At 42.7% G+C, this 23,278-nt stretch overlaps 1 protein-coding gene across 1 annotated transcript; it reads right to left on the bottom strand.

Annotated features, from left to right (window-relative positions):
* Positions 1–848: 848 nt before the first annotated feature.
* NEU3 (neuraminidase 3) lies at positions 849–23,278 on the bottom strand. The gene is given in 5 exon segments (XM_008020154.3): positions 849–6,033; positions 17,031–17,242; positions 22,667–22,909; positions 22,912–22,974; positions 22,977–23,278. Coding segments are annotated over 5 exon segments (1,878 nt in total). The 5' UTR covers positions 23,257–23,278; the 3' UTR covers positions 849–4,953.

Raw genomic sequence — 23,278 nt, 5'->3', positions numbered from 1 at the left:
TATATTTATATATAAATATATTTATATATAAATGATATAAAATATATTAATAAAAAATATATTTATATATAAATAAAATTCAAGCTAGCTTAAGAAATAAACGCTGGTAGGTCACTGGTTCCCACAATAGTGAAGGACCCTACTGGCTATCATCAGGACTCTTGCCGCCTCTCAACCCTTATCAGTTTCTGCCTGGCTCCCTTCTTTCAGTTTTCTACTGACACAGGCATTCTCCACCAGCCAAAGATGTTTTTCTGTGATTCAGTGTTCCAAAAGTGCTGGAATTGCAGGTATGAACCACCATGCCCAGCCTGAAAGCTTTCCAATAGTGAAATTAAGAGAGCAGACTGACCTACTAACAGAGCTTAAGGAGTTATGCTGAAACATTTGGCCAAATTCAGTAGTGCCTTAAACATCTCAATGGAACAAACAAAGTCAAGTAAAAATCAGCAGTTAAGTTAAAGCTATCGTTCCACTTGATTTGGCTAGTAATAAATATTTGTGGCTCCTTCAGCTACAAGTTAGGAACAATCTCAAGGTGTTTTGAAAAAAGGTTAAGTGACGCAGTGGCAAGCACCAGTATTGGTGTCAGTGGTGACTCTGTACCTCTGGCTCCTCCTCTTAAAAGCTAGTGTATGATATTGTGCTCCGTAACTAGGCATTGTAATCCCTGTTCTGCTTCCCTTAATAGGTAATTATGTTCAAATAACAATGTGTAAAAGTGCAAAGGATTATCATTAGTAAAGTTTCTGAGAGTAAAAGTTCTTATGAGAAACCAAGAAATTGCCTTAAACTAGATATTAGTATAATAATCATCTTACAGTTTAAGAAAAAAAAAAAAACAATAGTCACCAGAATTAAGTTCTTTATTCCTCTTTGTTGTTTCAAAGAATGATGGTAGTTTTTATAGTACAGAGTATTTCTGGCGCTCAGTATCACAAAGCCAAGACATAGTCAGAACACATCGAGCCTCAGCAACTCCCTTAGAAGCCTGGAGAAGTTGTAACTATAGAACATTCAACTGGGGACAAAGGGAAAATACCAGTGAAGTGAGAACCCCAAATCAAGGCTTGGCTTGATTAGGCTGCCCACTCTTCTCGAATAGGCCATAAATTTTCCCCACTGCACCTTTTGGGCTGTGATCCTTGGGAAAGCCAGGGACAACCAAGCTTAAGCCAGAGAAAGGCCCATCCCAGGAAGTGTATAACTGACCTGGAAGCAGGCCAGAACAGAGAATACACATTGAGGGTGAGTGTTCAGCAGGTTTTGAATGCTACAGAATCTACAAAGGGATGCAACATCCTTCTCCCTAAAGCGGAACTGCCCCTGGCCTTCTCAATTAGCTCCAGAGGCCAAGGATCATTGACTCATTCATTCATTCAGTGTATCTTTACTGCTGGCTACTCTGTTTCAGGCCCTATATGCTGGGTGCAGAGCACAAAGAGAGGAATCAGACATAGTCCTTACCTTCAGAGAATTCAGAATATGATAGAAAAAAAGCTTATACTTTTAGATAAGCCACTGTGATTCAAGGTAAAAAGGACACAGTGAGGAGTCAGTCAAGGAGTTCACAGCCTAGCAGAGGCCTAGAGAGCATAACATAGACAATAATACATGGCAGCCTATGGTAAGGACCAAAGGGAGGCCCAGACTGTGAATTCTGGCACCGCAGAGACGGATGCGTGGCCTACTGAAGAGGTGGATTATGGCCTACTTGAGAAGAGTGAGAAGCCTAATCTGGCAAAAGTGAGATATCAATTTCTACTGCCCTGGGGAGGAGGCTGTGCAGCCTCAGGTTGACCTTTGTGGGTCCTTTGGGCTACCCAACAGGCAGGGTGAAAAACCTCTTACCCATGGCTGAAGCTACTTGACGTCCTGTGAATATCTGAGGGGAGACTGGTGACCAGGGGAAACAAGTCCAAATTAAGTACCCAGACAATGGCCTAAGGTGAATAGTGAGAACATGAACACAGCCAGTAGGCTGTGTCGGCAGGAGGCTGGCCTGGGTATATACCAGCAGCAGGAGGCCCCTACCCATGCTTCCTGCACTCTCAGTATTGGGCCATGTGTGCTGGAAGGATCCATTCTAAGAGTCCAAGGGACAGGAAGGGGGCTCCTGAGGGCAAAGGACCGAGGCCTATGTAGTCCTCTCTACATGCCTGTAGACAGGCTACCTGTCTGTTTTCCTCTTTTCTTCACAGCTGCTACCACCTGCCCTGTCTTTTCCACCCTGTCAATCTGAGTGGCTGAAATGGGTTCACTTAGGGCACCAGTATCATGGAATAGCTCCCAGGTTGGGTAATGGGCACAGAGTTGGAGTGTCTATAGCTGTCTTCATTGGTCATCTGGAACTTGGACAAGTTAAGCCAGCTTAAAGTTGCAGTGTTGGGTTAGGACCTTCTCCACAAGCTAAGTGCCAGCCTGTGCAGGTCTCTCTTCCTTTCCACAGGTTTCAGGGAACAGCTCCAGCCTGTTGTCATTTCTTCTTCACAGCAGCTACCACCTACATCATCTCTCCAGCCTAGGCCTCGTGTCTGTGACACTTTTTCTTCCTAAGGTGCCAGTACTCTTCTGATCTGTTCTTTTTCTTCACAGCTGCCATCACCCACTCTGCTCCTCTCTCAAGTCCTTATTCTGGATTTCCCCTGTTCCCAATCCCCTTTTCTTACTATTCCTGAGATAAGCACATAGGCCTGCCCCAATTAAAGAGTTTCGATGCTAGTCATTAAAGAGAAAAAACATGAGGTAGGGGGAAGAAGTAAGAGGAGGGCAATTTAGAGATGGACCTCTTATGAGTACTGGTATTAGACATCTCTGGGTCACAATGGCACAGGACCAAGGTCCCTGCCTTGACTCCCTTCTTGAGTAGTACTAAAGAAGTTGATATTCTCATTCTTTTCATCCTTTAGCCCTGGTTGTAGGACTTGGCCATCCTCCCTATTCCTATCCACTTGCAGTACAGTGCTCAGGAAAGCTTTGCTTAACAAGGAGTTTCTACCACTTAGGAGGGGGCTGCCCTTTTAATCCTCTCCCCTTCCCCAATTCCTCCCTGCACCAACCCTGCCCATCCCTAGACCACCACCACCCTCCACCTGTCAACTTGACAGAGGTTTTCCCTGACACTGGGCCTCATATAAGGAAGTAAAGTGTGCATTATTTCACTCAACAGCTGGAAGGTCCTACATGTCAGGCTAAATGTAAACATCTTTACATTATAATAGGCAATAGGGAACCACAAATGATTTAGAGCCAAGGAATGGCAGTAGAAAGTACCTTGTATTAGGCACTCAAGAAATATTTAGATAAATGTATGCATGAGTGAATAAATAATTGTGTATTGGGAAGATTACCTTGGCAAAGGTAGGAGAGGCTAAGGGGATTTTTAAAAGCCACTCTAAGCCATGGCTTAAGCAATCTGCTAAAGTAGGTAAAGTTAATCTCGACTTTCATCCTGTAGGACTCTCTCTACCCAACTAGTGCAAGAGTAACCCCTAGCCTCCTAGGCTATATTTCATGACTAAGACTTGTTCTCTGTGGTCATTATACAACATCAAATATATTTAGTTGATACCAGTTTAAGCATTAGCCTCCTAAAATAGGTACAAAAAAAATAAACCTCTCATGATAGAATTTCTGTTGCAAGAACAGGCTATGGGGGAAACAATCTAAGATAGGAACAACCAACGTAGTATCATTTAAGAGACTCAGCATGGACTAAGTTCTGCATGAAAATCATTAGACAAAAAGGCATCCCTACTTCACAAGTAGTGATTTCCATGGTCCTATACAAATAGGCCTGATTCTGAGATTTGGGGGTCCAGAGATCTTCCTAATGGTGAAGATCTTCTCACAGGTAAAGGAGTAGCTGGGCCAGGACAATATCCTGAGAAAAAACAAAACAACAAAAAAAAACAAACCCAGAAGCCTGGACAAGCCTTGGACAGACGACTCCAGGCACATTGAAGATGCAACTAAGAAAATTACATCAGGAGCTACCATCACCCCAACATATAGCCCAACATCTACAAACTCTCCCACCAGCTACATTTATTTTCTTGAATTTTCTCCTTCTTCTAGCCCCATAAACTGGTGAACTCCTTGAGGGCAGAGCCTGTGGGAAATTCTGTCCAGTGTTTTAAAGTCCTAATCCATGTCCTTTTCCCATTGGGAACATCCTAATAAATGAACTTAAGCCCATCCTTCATCAGGGTAATGCCACCAGAAGCAATACACACTATTATCCAGTACTACTGGCACTGAGATTCTCATTGTCCTCCCTAGAAAATGATGTTTCTGGATGAGGAAGAGAAGGTAAGCAGAACTACAAAGCTGTAGAAGGTAGGAGACTTCATGATTCTTCTGTTTTGCTTAATTCCTCTAGGATAGAGTGCCTACAGAGCTCTGACCATTATTAGAAGGGTGTGGATATTTTTGTTATTAAAAATGGGACAAATCATATAAATCTGGTCTTCCTTCCTGCCATGACACCTGCCTGTAACCTCACACTTGGATGAGGGGTAAGTCATGTGAAAAGATAAGTCCTCTGATTTCCATTTTGGCATCAGAGTCTTCTATACAGCCAGGACTTACTGACCATGAAGGATGCAGGCACTATGCTTCTCCTAGGGATGAGAAGATGAGAAATCTTAGAACCAATACTCTCATTTTACAGATGGAAACCTGAGGTCCAGAGAGTTCAGGTGACACATCCAAGGTCCAAATGCAAGCCAGTGGCAGAGCCAGAACCACATCCTGGTCTTTGAACTCCTAGTTCAGTGCTCTTTCCACTGCAGTAGCTAAAGCAAAATTTTCATTTTGCTCTTTGGAGGGGGAGAAGTGAAAAAAGGTAGGGAACAGAATATTAAGTTTTTTGATTCTCTGTAGACTTCAGTAGCTTCTGTTAACCTGGCAGTAATTGCCATTTGCATCTATGGAAATTGAGTCCTAAGCCAATTAATTGCTTTTGAATTGGCTCGGGTTCCTACCAGGGCTGGTGCAGTGTCCCTGCAGGTGGCTCAGGATCTCCCGGTCTGTAAACAGGCGGAAGGCAATCTGCTCACACTCTCGCTTGGTCCCACATTCAAACAAACACCCAAACAAGCCCTCCTCCTCCAGAGCAGCCAGATCAGAGTAGCCACAGGGCCCACAGTGCAAGATCCAGGGGCGGGACCAGCAGGCAGCCTCCAAGGGGGTCTGGTTGAGATAGATACCTAGGTCAACCCTCCGTTTCCTACTGGTTGGGTGTGAGTACAAGAGCCACGATTCTGATGGTGTTCCAGCTTCCTCCTCCAGCCTCAGTGAACTGCCTGGAGAGCTCTGCTGAATGGTGGGTACATCTTTGCTATTAGAGTCCTGGCACCTATGCGGGATCTCCAGGGGCCGGAAACTTACCACACTCCCTTGGCAACCATGTGGGGGCTCACAGAGCTGTTGACTCAGGGCCAGCCTCTGAAAGCCTTCACCATGGTCAGTGCTGAGAGCCTCTGCCCGGCACCTGTTTGGTGTCCGGGCACTGCAATATAGCACAGGGTGGCCAGCCCTCCCAGTCACCTCTGCCACTTCGCATTCTACTGTAACCATAGGCCTAATGAGTCTCCCATGGTGCCATGTGACCCCTAGGTCATCACTATAGATCATCAGAGAATGAGGCCTGGTTTTACATGGTAGCTGGAAGCAAAAGAACCAGGAAGGGATGTAGTAGGTATATGCAGGGATGACGAGTCTCCCTGACTGCAGCTGGATGCCATGACCTGGGCCCACAGCAAATGTGGCCCAGTGCTTCAGCTCTGAGCCAATGACCTCCTCAGTCAAGTCCCTCACCTCACTCCATGAACATCCAGCATCCTGACTGTAGATGAAGCAAAGGCGGGCAGCATTCCTGCCTGATACAATCTGTTGACGCTCTGTGACATGGCCCCGCACACAGATGAAGAACAGGAACACACAACCACTCTTCCGTTCCCATACAGGACAGGGGTTCATGGTCCGATGCCCAGGTAGCGTGGCTTCCATCAGTGGCTTCAGGGGCCCCCACTAGACAAGGAGAAGGGAGAAAGTAGGAGTGAGATACTAATAGGAAAACGTGAAGCTCATTAAAAGTATTAGTATTTTTCATAAATAAGAAATGATATTGAAATCTATAAAATCATGAAGGCCTAACTACTAACTAAATTCTCAAATATTACAGGATAACTTACAAAGCTGGAAAGAGACAATGCTAAATGTTGTACAAGCTGTCTCCTATGTCTGGAATGCTCTTCCTCATTTCATCTAGATTTCCAAATCATCCTCCATACCCAACTCAAAAGTCACCTCCTTTATAAAGCCTTCCATGAAACTCACTCTCCTCCCCTAATAAATTTATTGTATAACATTGTAACTTTTTGTGACTGTCTTCCTTTTCTAGACTATGAGCCTTTTGAGGGCTTATACTATTAGTTACTAATATTGATTCTCCAGCACCTGGTACATAATAGGAGCTAAATATTTTTACAACAAAAGAAAGAAAAAAAAAGAAAAGGAAAGGAAAGAAAGAGAAGGAAGAGAAGAAAAGCAAGGCAGACAAATAGGGAAATTTTAGGCAAATAAAGGGAAATTTAAGACAAATTTTTTTCCTTCCTGTACTACACTGGGAAGGCAATTCATAACTTTTGTTGAAAGCTCAAGCATAGATTCAGAGACACCTAGTTCAAACCAGGCTTTCATCACTTATTTTGTGACTATGGGCAAGTTGCTTAATCTTACTTTACCTCAATTTCTTCATCAGTTAAATGGAAAGTTTAATAACATCCTCACAAAGGAGTTATTGTAAGGATACAATGAGATAATGCCTAATCAGACATATTGCAAATAAAGAAAGATCTAATCTCCCTAACATATTTTCAAAACAATAGTAGAAATTGTTAAGACAATTTCCAGGAAGCCAACAGAAATGGGCAAAGAGCAAGATCAGACAACTTACAAAAAGAGAAAAAAAAGTTCAGCTTCACTTATAAGAGAGAAATGCAAATTAAGACTAAACTGACAATGGCCAGGCACAGTGGCTCATGCTGTAATCCCAGCACGTTAGGATAGCTTGAGCCCAGGAGTTCGAGACCAGTCTGGGCAACATGGCAAAATCTCATCTCTAAAAATAAAAATAAAACAAAATAACTAAATTGATATAACTTTTACATCTGTCAAATTAGCAAAATCATAAAGCTTGACAATACTGTGTTGGCAAATGTCAAGAAACTGGCACTTTCATATATGGATTGAAGTGCAAATAGTTCAATGTGTATGTAGGACATATATCAAAATTACAAACAACATTTATCCTTTCCCATCGTGCCCAATTCTGGGAATTCATCCTAAGATATATCTGCTCATCAAATTAAGTATGTATAAGATTATTCAAATGCAGCATTACTTGAAGTAGCAGAATACTACAAACAACTCAAATATTCATCAATAGAGGATGGGTGAAATAAACATGCAATACATGGGGTAAAACCTTTTTTCCATGTATAGTGATATGGAAAGATTTCCATAATTTTTTTTTTTTTTGAGATGGAGTCTCTCTTTCTGTCAACCAGGCTGCAGTGCAGTGGTGCAATCTCAGCTCACTGCAATCTCTGCCTCCCAGGTTCAAGCGGTTCTCATGCCTCAACCTCCTGAGTATCTGGGATTACAGGCTTGCACCATCACGTCCAGCTAATTTTTCTATTTTTAGTAGAGACGGGGTTTTGACATGTTGGCCAGGCTGGTCTGAAACTCCTGACCTCAGGTGACCCACCTGCCTCGGCCTCCCAAAATGCTGGGATTACAGGTGTGAGCCACCGCGCCGGGCCTGATTTTCATAATATATTCTTAAACAAAGAAAGCAAAACACACAATAGTTTATGTAGTATGCTACTTTTTGCATCAGAAATGTGGAGGAAAGGGACTTCTGGTTACAGCAAACTAAATAATTGGACCAATCCTTCCACTGAGAACTTGAAAAAATAGATAAAACATTTAAACAAAAACAAAATATATGAAAGCACCAGAGAGCAGAGAGCAAACATAAGAATGAAGAATTACACGCTAAGTTCATTCAGAGAGGTTGGCTGGTCCCTTTTCCCCTTAGGGCATCCTACTAATTCTCAAAGAAGTAACTGAAAGGCTGAGAAGCTGAGCAAGTCATTTGACAACCTTATTGAGTAGGAGGACAAAACCTGAAGGCCTGGTAAACTGTCATGTAATTTGAGATGGAACCTTAAAGGGCCAAATCCAAGGAATAAGGATGGAACTGAGGCAGAACGACCCTTAAAACCATCACTTGAGAAAACTGGCAGACATTATCTACTGAGGTAGAACGTACACATACCACATGAACCAGTAATTCCACTCCTAGCTACATACCCAACAAAATGTATGCCTGCAGTACCAAAAACATGTATAAGAATATTCATAGCAGTATAGTCTATACTTATAATAACTAACCCAAGTATCCAACAACAGTAAAATGGATCACTTAATTGTGGTATGTTCATACGACAGAATACTATGTAACAATGAAAAACAAATTAGGGTTACACACAACAATTTGGATAAATCTCAAGAATACTGAACAAAAAAAGCCAGACCAAAAGACTACATAGATTAAAAAAAGCAAAACTAAACTCTAGGGCTATAAATCAACTTAATATAATTAACTTCTCCTTTGGGAAGAAGGGCGGGGCCATAAAAGAAACTTCTCAGATGCTGACAACATTCTATTTCTTGGAATATTAGTTCTATATATGATGAGTCCACAAGTGTTGGCTTTGTCATAACTCACTGAGCTGACACTTAGGTTTTGTGCATTTCACATTTATGTTTTATGTTTTCTGCATATGTTATCACTTCACATTTTTAAAAGTTTTTAAATGGGCAATTAAGAGTACATACTTGTTTTGCTTTGCCTCTGTATGAAGCAGCACCGAAAAGATAACAAGAAATAATAGTGATTGCCTATAAGAGATAGGGGAATGGAAATAAGAAATATATCTTTTTATACTATTTTTATTTTTCAGCTATATGAAATGTATTAACTATCTAAAACAAAAAATAAATTTAAAAAATTAATTTCTTTTTTTTTTTTGAGACGATGTCTCGCTCTGTTGCCCAGGCTGGAGTGCAGTGGCCGGATCTCAGCTCACTGCAAGCTCCACCTCCCGAGTTTACGCCCTTCTCCTGCCTCAGCCTCCCGAGTAGCTGGGACTACAGACGCCTGCCACTTTGCCCAGCTAGTTTTTTGCATTTTTTTAAGTAGAGACAGGGTTTCACCGTGTTAGACAGGATGGTCTTGATCTCCTGACCTCGTGATCCGCCCGTCTCGGCCTCCCAAAGTGCTGGGATTACAGGCGTGAGCCACCGCGCCCGGCCTAAAAAATTAATTTCTGTATAAATAGACAAAACAGATTAAGCAGGCTCAGATTATAGACTCTCAGAGCCATTTGCCTGAGGCCAGGAGTTTGAGATCAACTTGGGCAACATAGTGGGTCCTTATCTCTACAAAGCATTTTTTTTTTTTTTTTACATTATCTGGGCCTGGTGGTAAGTACCTGAAGTCCTATCTACTTGGGAGGCTGAGGCAGGAGAATCAATTAAGCCCAGGAGTTTGAGGCAGCAGGGAGCTATGATCAATCACTACACTCCCCTCTAGGTGACAGAGCAAGACCCTGTTTCAAAAACAAAAAAGAAAACTAAGCCATAATGGACCATAAGGGTTATCTAGTGCTAACTCCCATTCCACAGAAGAGACCCCTTGCAGTCTTCTGGATAAAAAACCATTCCGTCCTTGAACTACGCTAGTTCAAAAGGGAATTCAAGATCTCTGGGACAGCCCATTCTATACCAGAGTACCCTAAGCACACTAAACATGCCAGAGGTAAGTGATCAAGTCAGCTTACTTATTAAGCAGTCTAGTTTTTGGGAAGTCAGAAGTTTAGTCATCCTTAGTGGTTGAGAGGAGAAAATAATTTGAGCCAGATATATCTAACATATAGTTGACATGAAGGTGGAAGAAAGAGTAAACAAAGCATGAAAGCCTTGGAATCTAAGATGATCTCAACTAGCTGGAGCAATGGGACATATAAATCAAGCTGAGGCTTGACAGAGGTAAAACACGTTGTGGCTTAAAAATGTGCATGGGGAAAACTGATTAAAGAACAAATGTAGGCCAGGTGCTGTGGCTTATGCCTATAATCCCAATACTTTGGGAGGCCGAGGTGGGTGGATCACTTGAGGTCAAGAGTTCGAGACCAGTCAACATGGTGAAACCCTGTCTCTACTAAAAATACACACAAAAAAATGAGTCAGGCATGGTGGCACACGCTTGTAGTCCCAGCTACTTGGGAGGCTGTGGCAGGAGAATCACTTTAACCCAGGTGGCAGAGGTTGCAGTGAGCCGAGATCGCGCCACTGCACTCCAGCCTGGGTGACAGAGTAAGACTCCATCTCAAAAAAAAAAAAAAAAAAAGAAAGAAAGAAAATGTAAAACAAGAACAAATGTAATCAACAAGCATATGAAAACATGTTCAGCATCACTAATTAATGCAACTAAAAGCAACTAAAAACCACAATGAGGTATCCCGTATCCCCCACACAACTATTTGGACAGCTACCACACACACACACCAGAAAATAACAAATGTTGGTGAGGATGTAGAAAACTAGAACCATTGTGTACTGTTGGTAGGAATATAAAATGGTATAGCCACTATGGAAAATGGCATGACAGTTTCTCATTACATATAAAATTACCAAATGATCCAGCAATTCCACTTCTGTGTTTACGTCCAAAAGATTTAAAAGCAAAGTCTCAAAGAGATATTTTCACACCCCATTCATAGCAATGTTATTCACAATACCCAACAGGGAAAAGCAACCAAAGCATCCATTAAGAGATGAAGGGAGCCCGGGCAATATTTAGAAACCCCGATTTCTACAAAAATAAGATAAAATAAATTAGCTGGGTATGGTGGCATACACTTGAAGTCCCAGCTACTCAGGAGGCTGAGGATTGCTTGAGCCTGGGAGTTCGAGGTTGCAGAGCCATGAGCATGCCACTGCACTCCAGCCTGGGCAACAAAGTGAGACTCCGCCTCAGAAAAAAAAAAAAAAAAAAAGAATAAACAAAATGTGGTATATACATACAATGATATATTATTCAGCCTTAAATAGGAAGGAAATTCTGATACATGCTACAACATGGATGAAACTTGAGGACATTACATAAGTGAAATAAGCCATCACAAAAAGACAAACACTATACAATTCCACTTATATGAGATATCCAGAGTAGTCAAAATTATAGAAACAGAAAGTAGATTAGTGGTTGCCAGGGACTGAGGAGGGAGAAATGGGGAGCTGTTTAATGGGTGTAGACTTTCAGTTTTGAAAAATCAAAAGTTCTGAAGATTGGTTGCACAATTTGAATATACCTGGCACTAATGAATTATACATTTAAAAATGGTTAGGATGGTAAAATTTATGTTAGATATATTTTACTACAATTAATTTTTTTTTTTTAAAAAGAGAACAACAAATGTGAAAAAGACTTGGAGGTTTTGGCTGACCATCTACTCTACCTAGTCTACATAGTCTACACAATCTACATAGTCAATTGTGCTATGTAGCTACCAAGAAAGTGCTATTTTACCTTCAACTGCATTAAAGGGAATACAAGATAGGATAGCTCACCTCATTGCTGAGCTGGTTGGTCTACCCTTGGAGTCCCAAGTTCAGTTCCGAGTATTCTACTTTAAAAAAGGACACTGCCATCTCAGACCGGATCCCAAGGACAGTAATCATACTTTTCAAGGGACCAGAAACCAAAACAGGACTGTGCCCTAAGAAGTTACAGAAAGAACTGAAGTTGTTTAGCCCAGAAAACAGAATACTCAGAGGGCATGAATGCAGCTTTCAGGTACTTCAGAGAGTAGTTCTCTGAAAAAGAGATTGTATCTACATTTTCTATAGATTGACTGCCCCAGAAGGCAGAATAAACCAATGGGTAGTTATAGAGAAGTAGAGATCATCTCATTCACAGACAAAAAACAGCTGCCACAGCAATCAGGTGCTCATTTGAAGAGTTGTGCAAGGAGACCCTTAATGGAAAATGACAAATGTTTAGTTCTTACTATGTGGTATCTATTATTAACTATATGTTGCAGATGATGAAACAGAGAAAAGTATCCAAGGTCACAAAGCCAATAAATGATAGGTCTTGACTGACTCCAAAGCCATGCTCTTAACCACTAAGATTTTAGTAACTACCAATAGAATACAGATTTCTATATTGGGAAAGAAGTTGGGCTCATGATTCTTCTAACTTCAAGATTCTACAATTAAATAAATCAGAGAATGAAATAAAGAGAGAATGAATTAAAGGGGACATGTTTGTGAATGTGTATGACTACTGAGTCGTGAAGTTATACAACAGTTGTGGTCTGATAAAAAATGCTTGCTTGGCTCAGTGGCACCTGCCTGTAGTTGCGGCTACTCAGGAGGCTTAGGCGAGAAGATTGCTTGAGGCCAGGAGTTTGAGGCTGTAGTATGCAACGATCATACCTGTGAATAGCCACTGCACTCCCGCCTGGGCAACACAGAGAGGGCTTATCTCTAGACAGACAGACAGATAGACAAACAGATAGTTAAAACTTAAAAGGCTGGGCACAGTGGTGTACACCTGTAGTCCTAGCTACTCAGGAGGCTGAGACAGGAAAATTGTTTGAGCCAGGAGTTCAAGACCAGCCTAGGCAATATAGAAGTTGTATCTAAAAAAATAGTATTTTTTAAAAATGCTTAACAGCCTACTGTCTTGATCAAAAACAGTGCAACATGACCGATGACCACAGGCAATGCTTGTCCTAGAAGAAAGGAAAGAGCTAGAATCCCAAGTTCTACTGGGCTGTAGGGCTGGGCCTCTGTGGAGGCTAGTTATACATGCAGAAGTCTGGTCCTGGGAGGCCATGAGAAAAACTCATGACAAGATAAGGTGAAAGAGCAGGAACCAAAAATCCCACAAAATAAAAAACTTCACCAAGAGAAATGTGAGCCAATGTCATCAAAAGCAAAGATAGGGATTGATGGCAAGGCCCATGTTCAAGCAGAATAGCATTTGCACTGTGCACTTTAACAGCAGAAGGTTATCTGCTATGGATATGAAGATTTAATGGTCAGATTTGAGGCATCTGTAGGTAAAAAAGCAGGGTAGGTTAGGAGTATTAAAGTGCCTACTATATAGATATAGAGAGATGACACAGCTATATATATTTTTACAAAAGACTCTCAAAACCATTGTCTCATTTGTCTCACTTAAGCTAGCCCTGGGAGAGAGGAAAGCAACAATAAGAAATACAGGTATATGTGATTTATTGCACTTTGCTCTACTGCATTTCTCAGATATTGTCTTTATAAACTGAAGGTCTGTGGCAACCCTGAAGTGAGCATGTGCTCACTTCATGTCTTTGTCATGTTTCAGTTAATTCTCACAATATCTCAAACACTGTCATTATTATTATATCTGTTATGGTGATCTTTCATCAGTGATCTTTAATTATATTACTGTAATTGTTTTGGAGTATGACAACTGTGCCCATATTACATGGTGAACTTGATAAATGTTATATGTGTCCTGACTGCTCCACCAACCGTTCCCTCATCTCTCTCCCTCTCCTTCAGCCTATTCCCTGAAACACAACAATATTGAAATTAGGCCAATTAGTAACCCTACAATGGCCTCTAAGTGTTCAAGTGAAAGGAAGAGTCCCCCATCTTTCACTTTAAATCAAAGCTAGAAATGATTAAACTTAGGAGGAAGGCATGTTGAAAGCCAAGACAGGCTGAAAGCTAGGCCTCTTGTGCCAAACAGCCAAGTTGTAAATGCAAAGAAAAAATTCTTTTTTTTTTGAAACAGAGTCTCCCTCTGTTGCCCAGGCTGGATTGCAGTGGCTCGATCTCTGCTCACCACAACCTCCGCCTCCTGGGTTCAAGCTATTCTCCTGCCTCAGCCTCCTGACTAGCTGGGATTATAGGCATGCACCACCACGCCTGGCTAATTTTTTTTTTTTTTTTTTTTTTGTATTTTTAGTAAAGACAGGGTTTCAGCATGTTGGTCAAGCTGGTCTCAAACTCCTGACCTAGTGATCTGCCTACCTTGGCCTCCCAAAGTGCTGGGATTACAGGCGTGATATATCGCACCAGGCTGAAAAGTTCTTGAAGGAAATTAAAAGTGCTACTCCAGTGAATACAGGAATGATAAGAAAGCAAAACAGCCGTATTGCTGATAGGGAGAAAGTTTTAGAGGTCTGGATAAAAGATCAGACCAGCCACAGCACTCCCTTAAGACAAAGCCTAATCCAGGGCAAAGCCCTAACTCTCTTCAATTCTACGAAGGCTGAGAGAGGTATGGAAGCTGCACAAGAAAAGCTGGAAAGTAGCAGAGGATGGTTCATGAGGTTTAAGGCAAGAAGCTGTCTCCATAACATAAAAGGGCAAGGTGAAGCAGCAAGTGCTGATGGGAGAAGCTACAGAAAATTATCCAGAAGATCTAGCTAAGGTAACTGACAAAGGTGGCTACACCAAACAACAGATTTCCCTGTAGATAAAACAGCCTTCTACTGAAAGATGCCATCTAGGACTTTCATGGCTAGAGAGAAGTCAATGTCTGGCTTCAAACCTTCAAAAGACAGGCTGGTCACTTTAAATTGAGGTCAATGCTTATTTGTCACTCAGAAAATCCTAGGGCTCTTAAGAGTTATCCTAAATCTACTCTGCCAGTGCTCTACAATAAAAAAAGCCTGGATGAAGCACTTCTGTTTACAGGCCCCTGTTGAGACCTACTCCTCAGGTAAAAAGATTCCTTTCAAAATATTACTGGTCATTGACAATGTACCTTGTCATCCAACAGCTCTGATGGAGATGTATGAGAAGATTAATGTTGTTTTCACAGCCACTAATACAACATCCATTCTGTAGCCCACAGATCAAGGAGTCATTTCAACTGCCAAGTTTCATTATTTAAGAAATACATTTCACAAGACTATAGTTGCCATAGATAGTGATTGTTCTGATGAATCTGGTCAAAGTAAACTGAAAACCTTCTGGAAAAATTTCACTAGTCTAGATGCCATTCAGAACATTCATGATTCATGGGAGGTCATAATATCAACATTAAGAGACATTGAGAAGTTGATTCCTACAACTCATGGATGACTTTGAGGGGTTCAAGACTTCAGTAGAGGAAGTAACTGCAGATATGGTGGAAATAGCAAGAGAATTACAAGTGGAGCCTGAAGGTGTGACTAAATTGCTGCAATCTCATGATAAAACTTGAACAAATGACTTGCTTCTTACAGATGAGCAAAGAAAGTAGTTTTTTGAGATGGGATCTACTTCTGGTGAAGATGCTGTAAACACTGTCAAAATGACAACAAAGGATTTAAAATATTACATCAACTTAGTTGATAAAGCAGCAGCAGGGTTTGAGAGGATTCATTTATGAGTTCTACTATGGGAAAAATGCTATCAAATTCTGTAGCATTGCAAGCTACAGAAAAATCTTTTGTGAAAGGAAGAGTCAACTGTTTCAGCAAACTTCACTGTTGTCTTATTTCTTGTTGGGGGTAGACAGGGTATTGCTCTGTCCCCCAGTGGCACAATCGCAGCTTACTGGAGCCCTGAACTTCTGGGCTCAAGCAATCCTCCCCCTCAGCCTCCCAAGCTGTGGACTACAGGTGTATGCCACTACACCCACCTAATGTTTTTTATTTTTATTAGAGACAAGGTCTTGCTATGTTGCCCAGGCCAGTCTTAAACTCCTGAGCTCAAGCAATCCTCCCACTTTGGCCTCCCAAAGTTCTGGGATTATAGGTATGAGCCACTGTGCCCAGCCCATTGTCTTATTTTAAGAAATTATCTATATAAGTAAGAAATGCTTCAATAATAATAATAATACACTGAGTCTTCAGCAACCACCACCCTGATAAGTCAGCAGCCACCAACATCAGGGCAAGACCTACTCCAGCAAAAAGACTGACTAGCCAAAGGTTCAAATAATCATTAGCACTTTTCAGTAATATTTTAAGGTGTGTACTTTTTTTTAGACATAATGCTACTACACACTTAATAGATTACAGTATAGTGTAAACATAACTTTTATATGCACCGGGAAACCAAAAAATTTATGTGTCTTGTTTTATTGTGACAGTCACTTTATTGTGGTGGTCTGGAACCAAATCCACAATATCTCTGACGTATGCCTATCTGCGGTCTGAAATAACCCCGTAGCTTCCAGGCCAAAGAATAGCAACCTCTCTTTCCTCACTAAAAATACAGTCAAAATGTTCTACTGAAGAGGAAGGGCTCCAACTCCAGTTCTCCCACTTATTAGATGTGTGACCAAAGCAAATGAGCTTAATTCTCAGGCCTGGTTACCTCCTGCAAAGTGGAGATAATAAAATGTACCTCACATACAGTATTTAGTAGTAGAAGTGTGGTTATTACTGGTATCCCCCCCGTCATCTGCTAAATGTGGTCCTGAGCAAGTTACTTACCTCTTGGAGCACCAGGATCCACCATCAGCAAAATTGGACTACCAATGCTTACTTCCCTGGGTGATTTATGAGGATTAAATGGAATATAAATCAAAGACACATCATACGTTAGCTGAATCTAAATAACTGTGGCGGTCTCTGGAGTCAGCAACTGAGTTTGAAGCCAGCTTCTACTGCTTTATTATAGCTGTATAACCTTGAGCAAATGGCAACCTCTCTGAGTCTCAGTTTCCTTGTCTGTAAAATATGACTGAAAACAGTACCTACGAAACAGAGTGGCTGTGAGGACCCAATGTGCCCCTGGAACACAATAAGCACTCAGTGAGAGCCATTGTTTTTGCTGTTTTTTCTGCCTCTGCTCCCCACATGGCTTTCCTGTACTGATGAGAAAAGGCACAGATCCTGAAGAGCTCTGAGCTTTGTGAGGAGAAACTGAGGCCCAGACTCAGATCTGGGATGAAGAGTCACCTGTACCAACTGCCCAATCCTCAACCCTCGCCTCAGCACCAGGTGGAGAGCATCCTCATCCCTGCTCGTGGAACGCTTCTCTGCAAAGGCCAGGAAGGTGTGGGTGGGGGGTATGTAGAGCAGGGCTGGGATCCGGTAGGTAATCCCTCTGTCATCTTCCTGCCGGAACAGAGGGCTGTTGAAGGAGCATGTTGTCACTTCTTCCATGACCTCTGCAAGGATAGAAGGCAGCTCAATGTGTGTCCATACCCAAATGCTGGCCTGCATATAAATTCTGCTTCATCATTTCACTTCTGGAGAGCAAAGGGGAGGCACAGATACATATTCAAATGTTTATTTACACAAGAGTAACATATGCTCTCAATAGTACAAAGCAAGCAATATACATTCTTATTTAACAAATGAGAATTTCATTAACTCCAGACCCTGTGGGAATTCTGTGTGGCCTGTGTCAAGTATGTATCTTGGAGCAGAGCGGTTTTGCATTTCTTTTTGCCAAGCATCCAGGGGTATTACCAGACTGAGGTGGTTTTTAATGTCAATTCTTGACTTGGAGTTTCTAGGCCATTTGGGTATCTGTACGAGTGAATGGCTGTGGTTAAGAATTTTCTGGGAAAACTTTTTTTCTGTATCAAAGCCTAGGATAAAAGGCAATCTTCTTTGTCTTCTCTCTGTGTCAGTAGGGAGAATTTTTTTTTTCCTAGTAGATCTGGTATGATATATGTCCCCTCCAAAACTCATGTTGAAACTTAATCCCCGATATGGCAGTGTTGAGAGGTGGGGCCTCTAAGAGGTGACTGGGTTATAAGGGCTCTGTCCTCATGAATGAATGGATGGATGAATGCGTTATCAAGGGAGTTGCATTAGAGGCTTTATAAGAGGAAAACCAGAGATCTGAGCTAGCATAGTCAGCTCCCTTGCCATGTGATGCCCTGTGCTGCCTCCAGACTCTGCAGAGTCTCCACTAGCAAGAAAGCCCTCACCAGATGTGGCCTCTGGACCTTGGATTTCTCAGACTCCATACTGTAAGAAATTTCTTTTCTTTGTAAGTTATCCAGTTTCAAGTATTCTGTTATAAGCAACAGAAAATGAATTAAGATACTAGTCCACCCTATCAGAAGGTATACACCCTAGAGAGGGTGCAGATTTTCAAGGGACCTAGTTTCATGTGAGGATTTCACATGCCATCCTCTGTCAAAAACCAGAGTCTAACCAGGCTGGGCACGGTGGCTCACGCCTGTAATCCCAGTACTTTGGGAGGCTGAGGTGGGCAGATCACGAGGTCAGGAGATGGAGACCATCCTGGCTAACATGGTGAAACCCTGTGTCTACTGAAAATACAAAAAAATTAGCTGGGCATAGTGGCGGGTGCCTGTAGTCCCAGCTACTCAGGAGGCTGAGGCAGGAGAATGGTGTGAATCCAGGAGGTGGAGCTTGCAGTGAGCCGAGATTGCATCACTGCACTCCAGCCTGGGCGACAAAGCAAGATTCCGTCTCAAAAACAAAACAAAACAACAACAAAAACCCACTAGAGTCTAACCCATGCGGACCTATAGCTTCATTTGGTATAAAAACAGGCCTATTAAAGTCCAAGTTTCTAGGTGAGACACCCAGTACAGCTGAGGGCAGATTAAGGAGCTAATCACTCTGGTTTTCAGTTCATGCTTGGTTTCTTAGTCCCTGGAGATTTCTCTTACTTTCTCACAAATTCAGCTATAAAGGGCTTTGTTATTTTTTTTTCTTTTGAGATGGAGCTTTGCTCTTGTTGCCCAGGCTTGAGTGCAATGGCATGAGCTCGGCTCACTGCAACCTCCACCTCCTGGGTTCAAACAATTCTCCTGCCTCAGCCTCCCGAGTAGCTGGGACTGCAAGCACCTGCCACCACGCCCAGCTAATTTTTTGTATTTTTAGCAGAGACGGGTTTCACCATGTTGGCCAGGCTAGTCTCAAATTCCTGACCTTAGGTGGTCCACCCGCCTCGGCCTCCCAAAGCGCTGGTACTACAGGTGTGAGCCACCATGCCCGGCTGCCTTTGTTATATTTTAACCCCCATTTTACAGTTTGGCTACCCTGCCATAATGCTCACAATGGAGTCTCCAAGTATTCTTCTTAAAGAAAACCAAGTGTTCCACTTCTCAGAGGCCCAAAAGGGGAATCAAGCCAGACAGACAAAAGGCAGCCTTAGAATTACTTTTTCCTCAAACCAACTGTCATCCAGACCCAACTTTACAAATCATTTGTAAATATTATCAGGCTGTAAGAACGATTTATTCAATAAATATTTCTAGGTGTCTCCTCCACGTCAGGCTCTAAAATAGGTGCTGAGAAGATAGAGAAGGATCAGAGGTTCCTGCTCTCAAGAAACCCAATCAAGTGAGGGAAACAGACATAAACATGAACAATTATAACACGATGTAATAAGTGCTACTTTAGAGGTAAACACAATAGCAAGTAGAAAAACAAAAAAGTGGCATCTGTCCAGATCAAGGCACCAGAGAAGGATTTTTGGAGAGAATTATTGAGCCAAAAGAGCTCCTGCCTCATATAGTCACAGGCTCTGCCTGGAACACTCGTTTCAGATAGTCACATAACACTCTCTCAACTTCTTCAGCTCTGCTCAAACATCATCCAATCAGTAGGGTTTCTCTGTCAACTCCTTTGCCCCAGCCTATCTTCTTTCCTTGTTCTATTCTCCACACCACTTATCACACTTTGATGTCTCCTATGTTACATTTGTTTAATACATACCACAAAATGGAAGCTCCAGAAAGGGCAAGGGTATGTCTGTTTTCTTATTGCTCCACCTTGACACCTAGAACTATGCCTAGTACATAATAGGCACTCAACAAATTTTTGTTGAATGACTGAATGAATGAGTGAGCCAGATCTTAAAGAATGAATAGTGGGTTAGCCAACTGAGGGTGAAAAGAAGAAGGGTAGAGGACGAGGATGTGAAAAGCGTATAGGTGACAGAAAACAACCTATAGGTTAGCCAACTGAGGGTGAAAAGGAGAAGGGCAGAGGACGAGGATGTGAAAAGCCTATAGGTGACAGAAAACACAGAGTTGTAGGGCCTCTCAGTAGTTTAGTATGACTACAGTAAGGTGGAATGCAAGGGATGGGGCAGAGGTGGGACTGAAGGGGTCAGTACAGTCCAGATCCTAGGAGGCTTAGATACTTTATTAAGGTCTTTATTCCACAGATGGGAGACCACTCAAGAGTTCTTGACAGAGGAATGGCATGATGATTTTAGACCAATCTTCCAGGAAGCTTTCAGGACAATGAACTATAGGGCAAAGTTGCACTGCTTTTGGTTACAGCCTCCTAGTGTCAATCAAGACAAACTTTTATCAATAGCATATGAATACTTAGTCACTTGTTCCTAACTTAAAGAAGGGAAAAGAACTATGGCTCAGTATCATGAGGGGAACTGCGGGAGTGGCCTTGCTGAGTCCAGAAGAAAAGCCTCCCTTCATTTCAATCTCAGGCTCTCAACAGCAGAATCAAAAGATAAACAAGGGGAGACCATCTTCTCACCCAATACTAGAGCACACTTCTCTCCCCTCAATTCAGGCTCTCCTCCCTGGGAGGGTCAGGCTTTGTTCTAAGCAAATAATCTGTCTCTGAGCCAGGCTGGGGTAATGGTTAAGAACCTAGGATTTGGACCAGGCCAGGACTATGTGGCCTTGGGCATGTTACTCAACTTCTCTATGCTTCAGGATCCTCCCCTATACAATTCAGTAGAGTAGGTGATAGAAATAAAATGCTTAACTACAGTGGCTATTACAAGGCCTGTGACATAGTATGAGTGCAATATACGACAGTTATTTTTAAACTACCAACTAACGTATATTCTAGTTTTATTCCTTGAATCCTGTGGATAACAATGACAACAATAACAATTACAACTCCCTTTCTTAAAAACATTTAAATCCCTCTTTATTGCTGAAAGAGAACATACTTTAAACTCTTAACACTTTAATTAGAAGTTAAACCAACACTACTATCATCAGACAACATGTGACTATTAGTTAAATTTAAACAGGAATTCTCCAGGTGATAAGAAGAATGGAGCACAGGATAGGCATGGAGTAGGATAGGGCTCAGAACAGGAAAGGAAGAGGCTGGGTGCGGTGGCTCATGCCTGTAATCCCAGCACTTTGGGAGGCTGAGGTGGGCAGATCACTTGAGGTCAGGAGTTCGAGACCACCCTGGCCAATATGGTGACACCTCGTCTCTACTAAAAATACAAAAAAAAAATTGGCTGGGCATGGTGGCATCCAACTGTAATCCCAGCTATTCAGGAGGCTGAGGCGGGAGAATCACTTGAAACCAGGAGGTGGAGGTTGCAGTGAGCTGAGATTGCACCACTGCACTCCAGCTTGGGTGGACACAGCAAGACTCTGTCTCAAAAAAAAAAAAAAAGGAAAGGGAGAGGAAATAGGGAAATCAACAAAGGAGAAGCACAACTTGTCAGATGGGCTGGATTCATGTCTCAGCTCCATTTCTTGCTGCATGACGTTTTGATGGATACTCAACCTCTAGATCTTGGATTCCTTGCTTGTACACTATGGATAATAATACCTACCTAAGCAGATCAATACGAAGAACCACTCAAAAGTGCTTTATAAATTTTAAAGTCCTGTTTCAATAGGTGTGTTCAATTATAAATTTTGATGTCTTCACAGTTTCACTTATGCTTTATTATCACTATAACAATTACAGCCATTAATTTTTGTAATTATACTGATCGTGTTGGTAACAGAAGTAACATAGATGGTGATTCTGGCATTGCTACCCAAACTATTTCACACAAATCAGGTGCTGGAAACTGGGGAGAGAAAAGAATCAGATATGGTCCTGCTCTGGGGTTCATTTAGGCAGAGAATTCAAATGATTAATTGCTGCTCGATATAATCACTTTCCCATCAAGTCCTCCCCGCTTTCTTACTGGGAGAGAGTATAGCCTAGCATGGACTCTGAAGTCTGACTTATCTTTGACACTTACTAGCAAGTCACTTTACTTCTGAGCTTCAGTTTCCTCACTTACAAAATGGAGATAATGCCGCCTACTTCTCAGGCTATAATAATGTAATTCCACAGCCTCCAACTAATCCAGTGAGCCTCCAGTGAATCCCAGAAGGAGGCCTCCCTATCTCATCTATTCACTCCTAACAAGTAATATTTAAGGAGCACCTATCACGTGCCAGACCTTTGAAGATCTGTAGTCTAAACCACCTCATGGTATAGATGGGAAAACTCAGGCACAGGATGGGGGCAAAGCTTACTGAATGCCACTCCACAGTAAAATCTGGACCAAGACCCAGGTCTCCTAAGTTGAAACTGAAGCTCAGCGATCTTTCTGCCGACCAGAGACCTCTGGTAAGAAGGGGTTTTCCAGTCTCAGTCCCCTTTCATCTCTGTAGTGGTAATTCTGAGGTTTAAGTTAGGCTTCAGTGAGAACAAATAAAAATAGGACTAGCCAAGAATACTCCGGCCAGGTCAGATCCTAGCGGACAGGGTGGCTCTGTCTCAATGATCCAAGGCTGGATTTCCCAAGCGCAGATGGTCTTGCTCAACCTGTCCCCACAGTTGAGTCCTCCTCGGGAGCTCTCCTGTCTCCCAACCCCGCTCACCTGCACTGGACCCCCGCTCCTCTGTCGGTGCAGAGCTGGACGCCGGGGGTTCTTCCATGGGGCGCGGGGGCAAGTCCCCAGGTCTCATTCGCCGAAGCCTGGGAGAGGCACCGGCCCCAAGGCTGCGGAGACGGAGACAGAGGAGGATAGAGAGGGAGAAACAGCAGAGACGGAGGACACAGAGACAAACCCCGAGAAGCAAAGAGCAGGTCGACTGCCGGAAAGAGGTAATGGCAACGAAAGAGGCGGACGCAGGCTGTAGTCAGTGGCGGTTGGGGCCAACCGTTGGCCTCCTCCGCGAGCCCGCCCCGTCCCGCCCCCTCGGCGCTGCCCCTCCCTCCAGCCCCCAGCCCAGTCCGCACCACCGCACGGGACCAGCACCACCTCTACCCTCGCCAGCTCAGCTTAAGCCCTGGGCCCACCTCAGTTCCCAACCGTCGCTTCCTCTCTTCAGTCCCACAGCCCCGAGCTCTTACATTGGTCTGCAGCTCGGTATCACCGCCTAAAACTTCCCCGGACAGCCTGAGAGTTGAGCAAAGGTTCCGGGCCTCAGAGGGTACCCTACAAAAAGGACCAGAGGTCCAGAGCATTGGCTATCCTCCTTGCAAAATA

Source organism: Chlorocebus sabaeus, chromosome 1 (genome assembly GCF_047675955.1).
Source record: "Chlorocebus sabaeus isolate Y175 chromosome 1, mChlSab1.0.hap1, whole genome shotgun sequence".
In the NCBI taxonomy this organism is placed as follows: Eukaryota; Metazoa; Chordata; class Mammalia; order Primates; family Cercopithecidae; genus Chlorocebus; species Chlorocebus sabaeus.
Note: the sequence above shows the minus strand (reverse complement) of the source record. Positions and strands in the feature narration are given on the sequence as shown.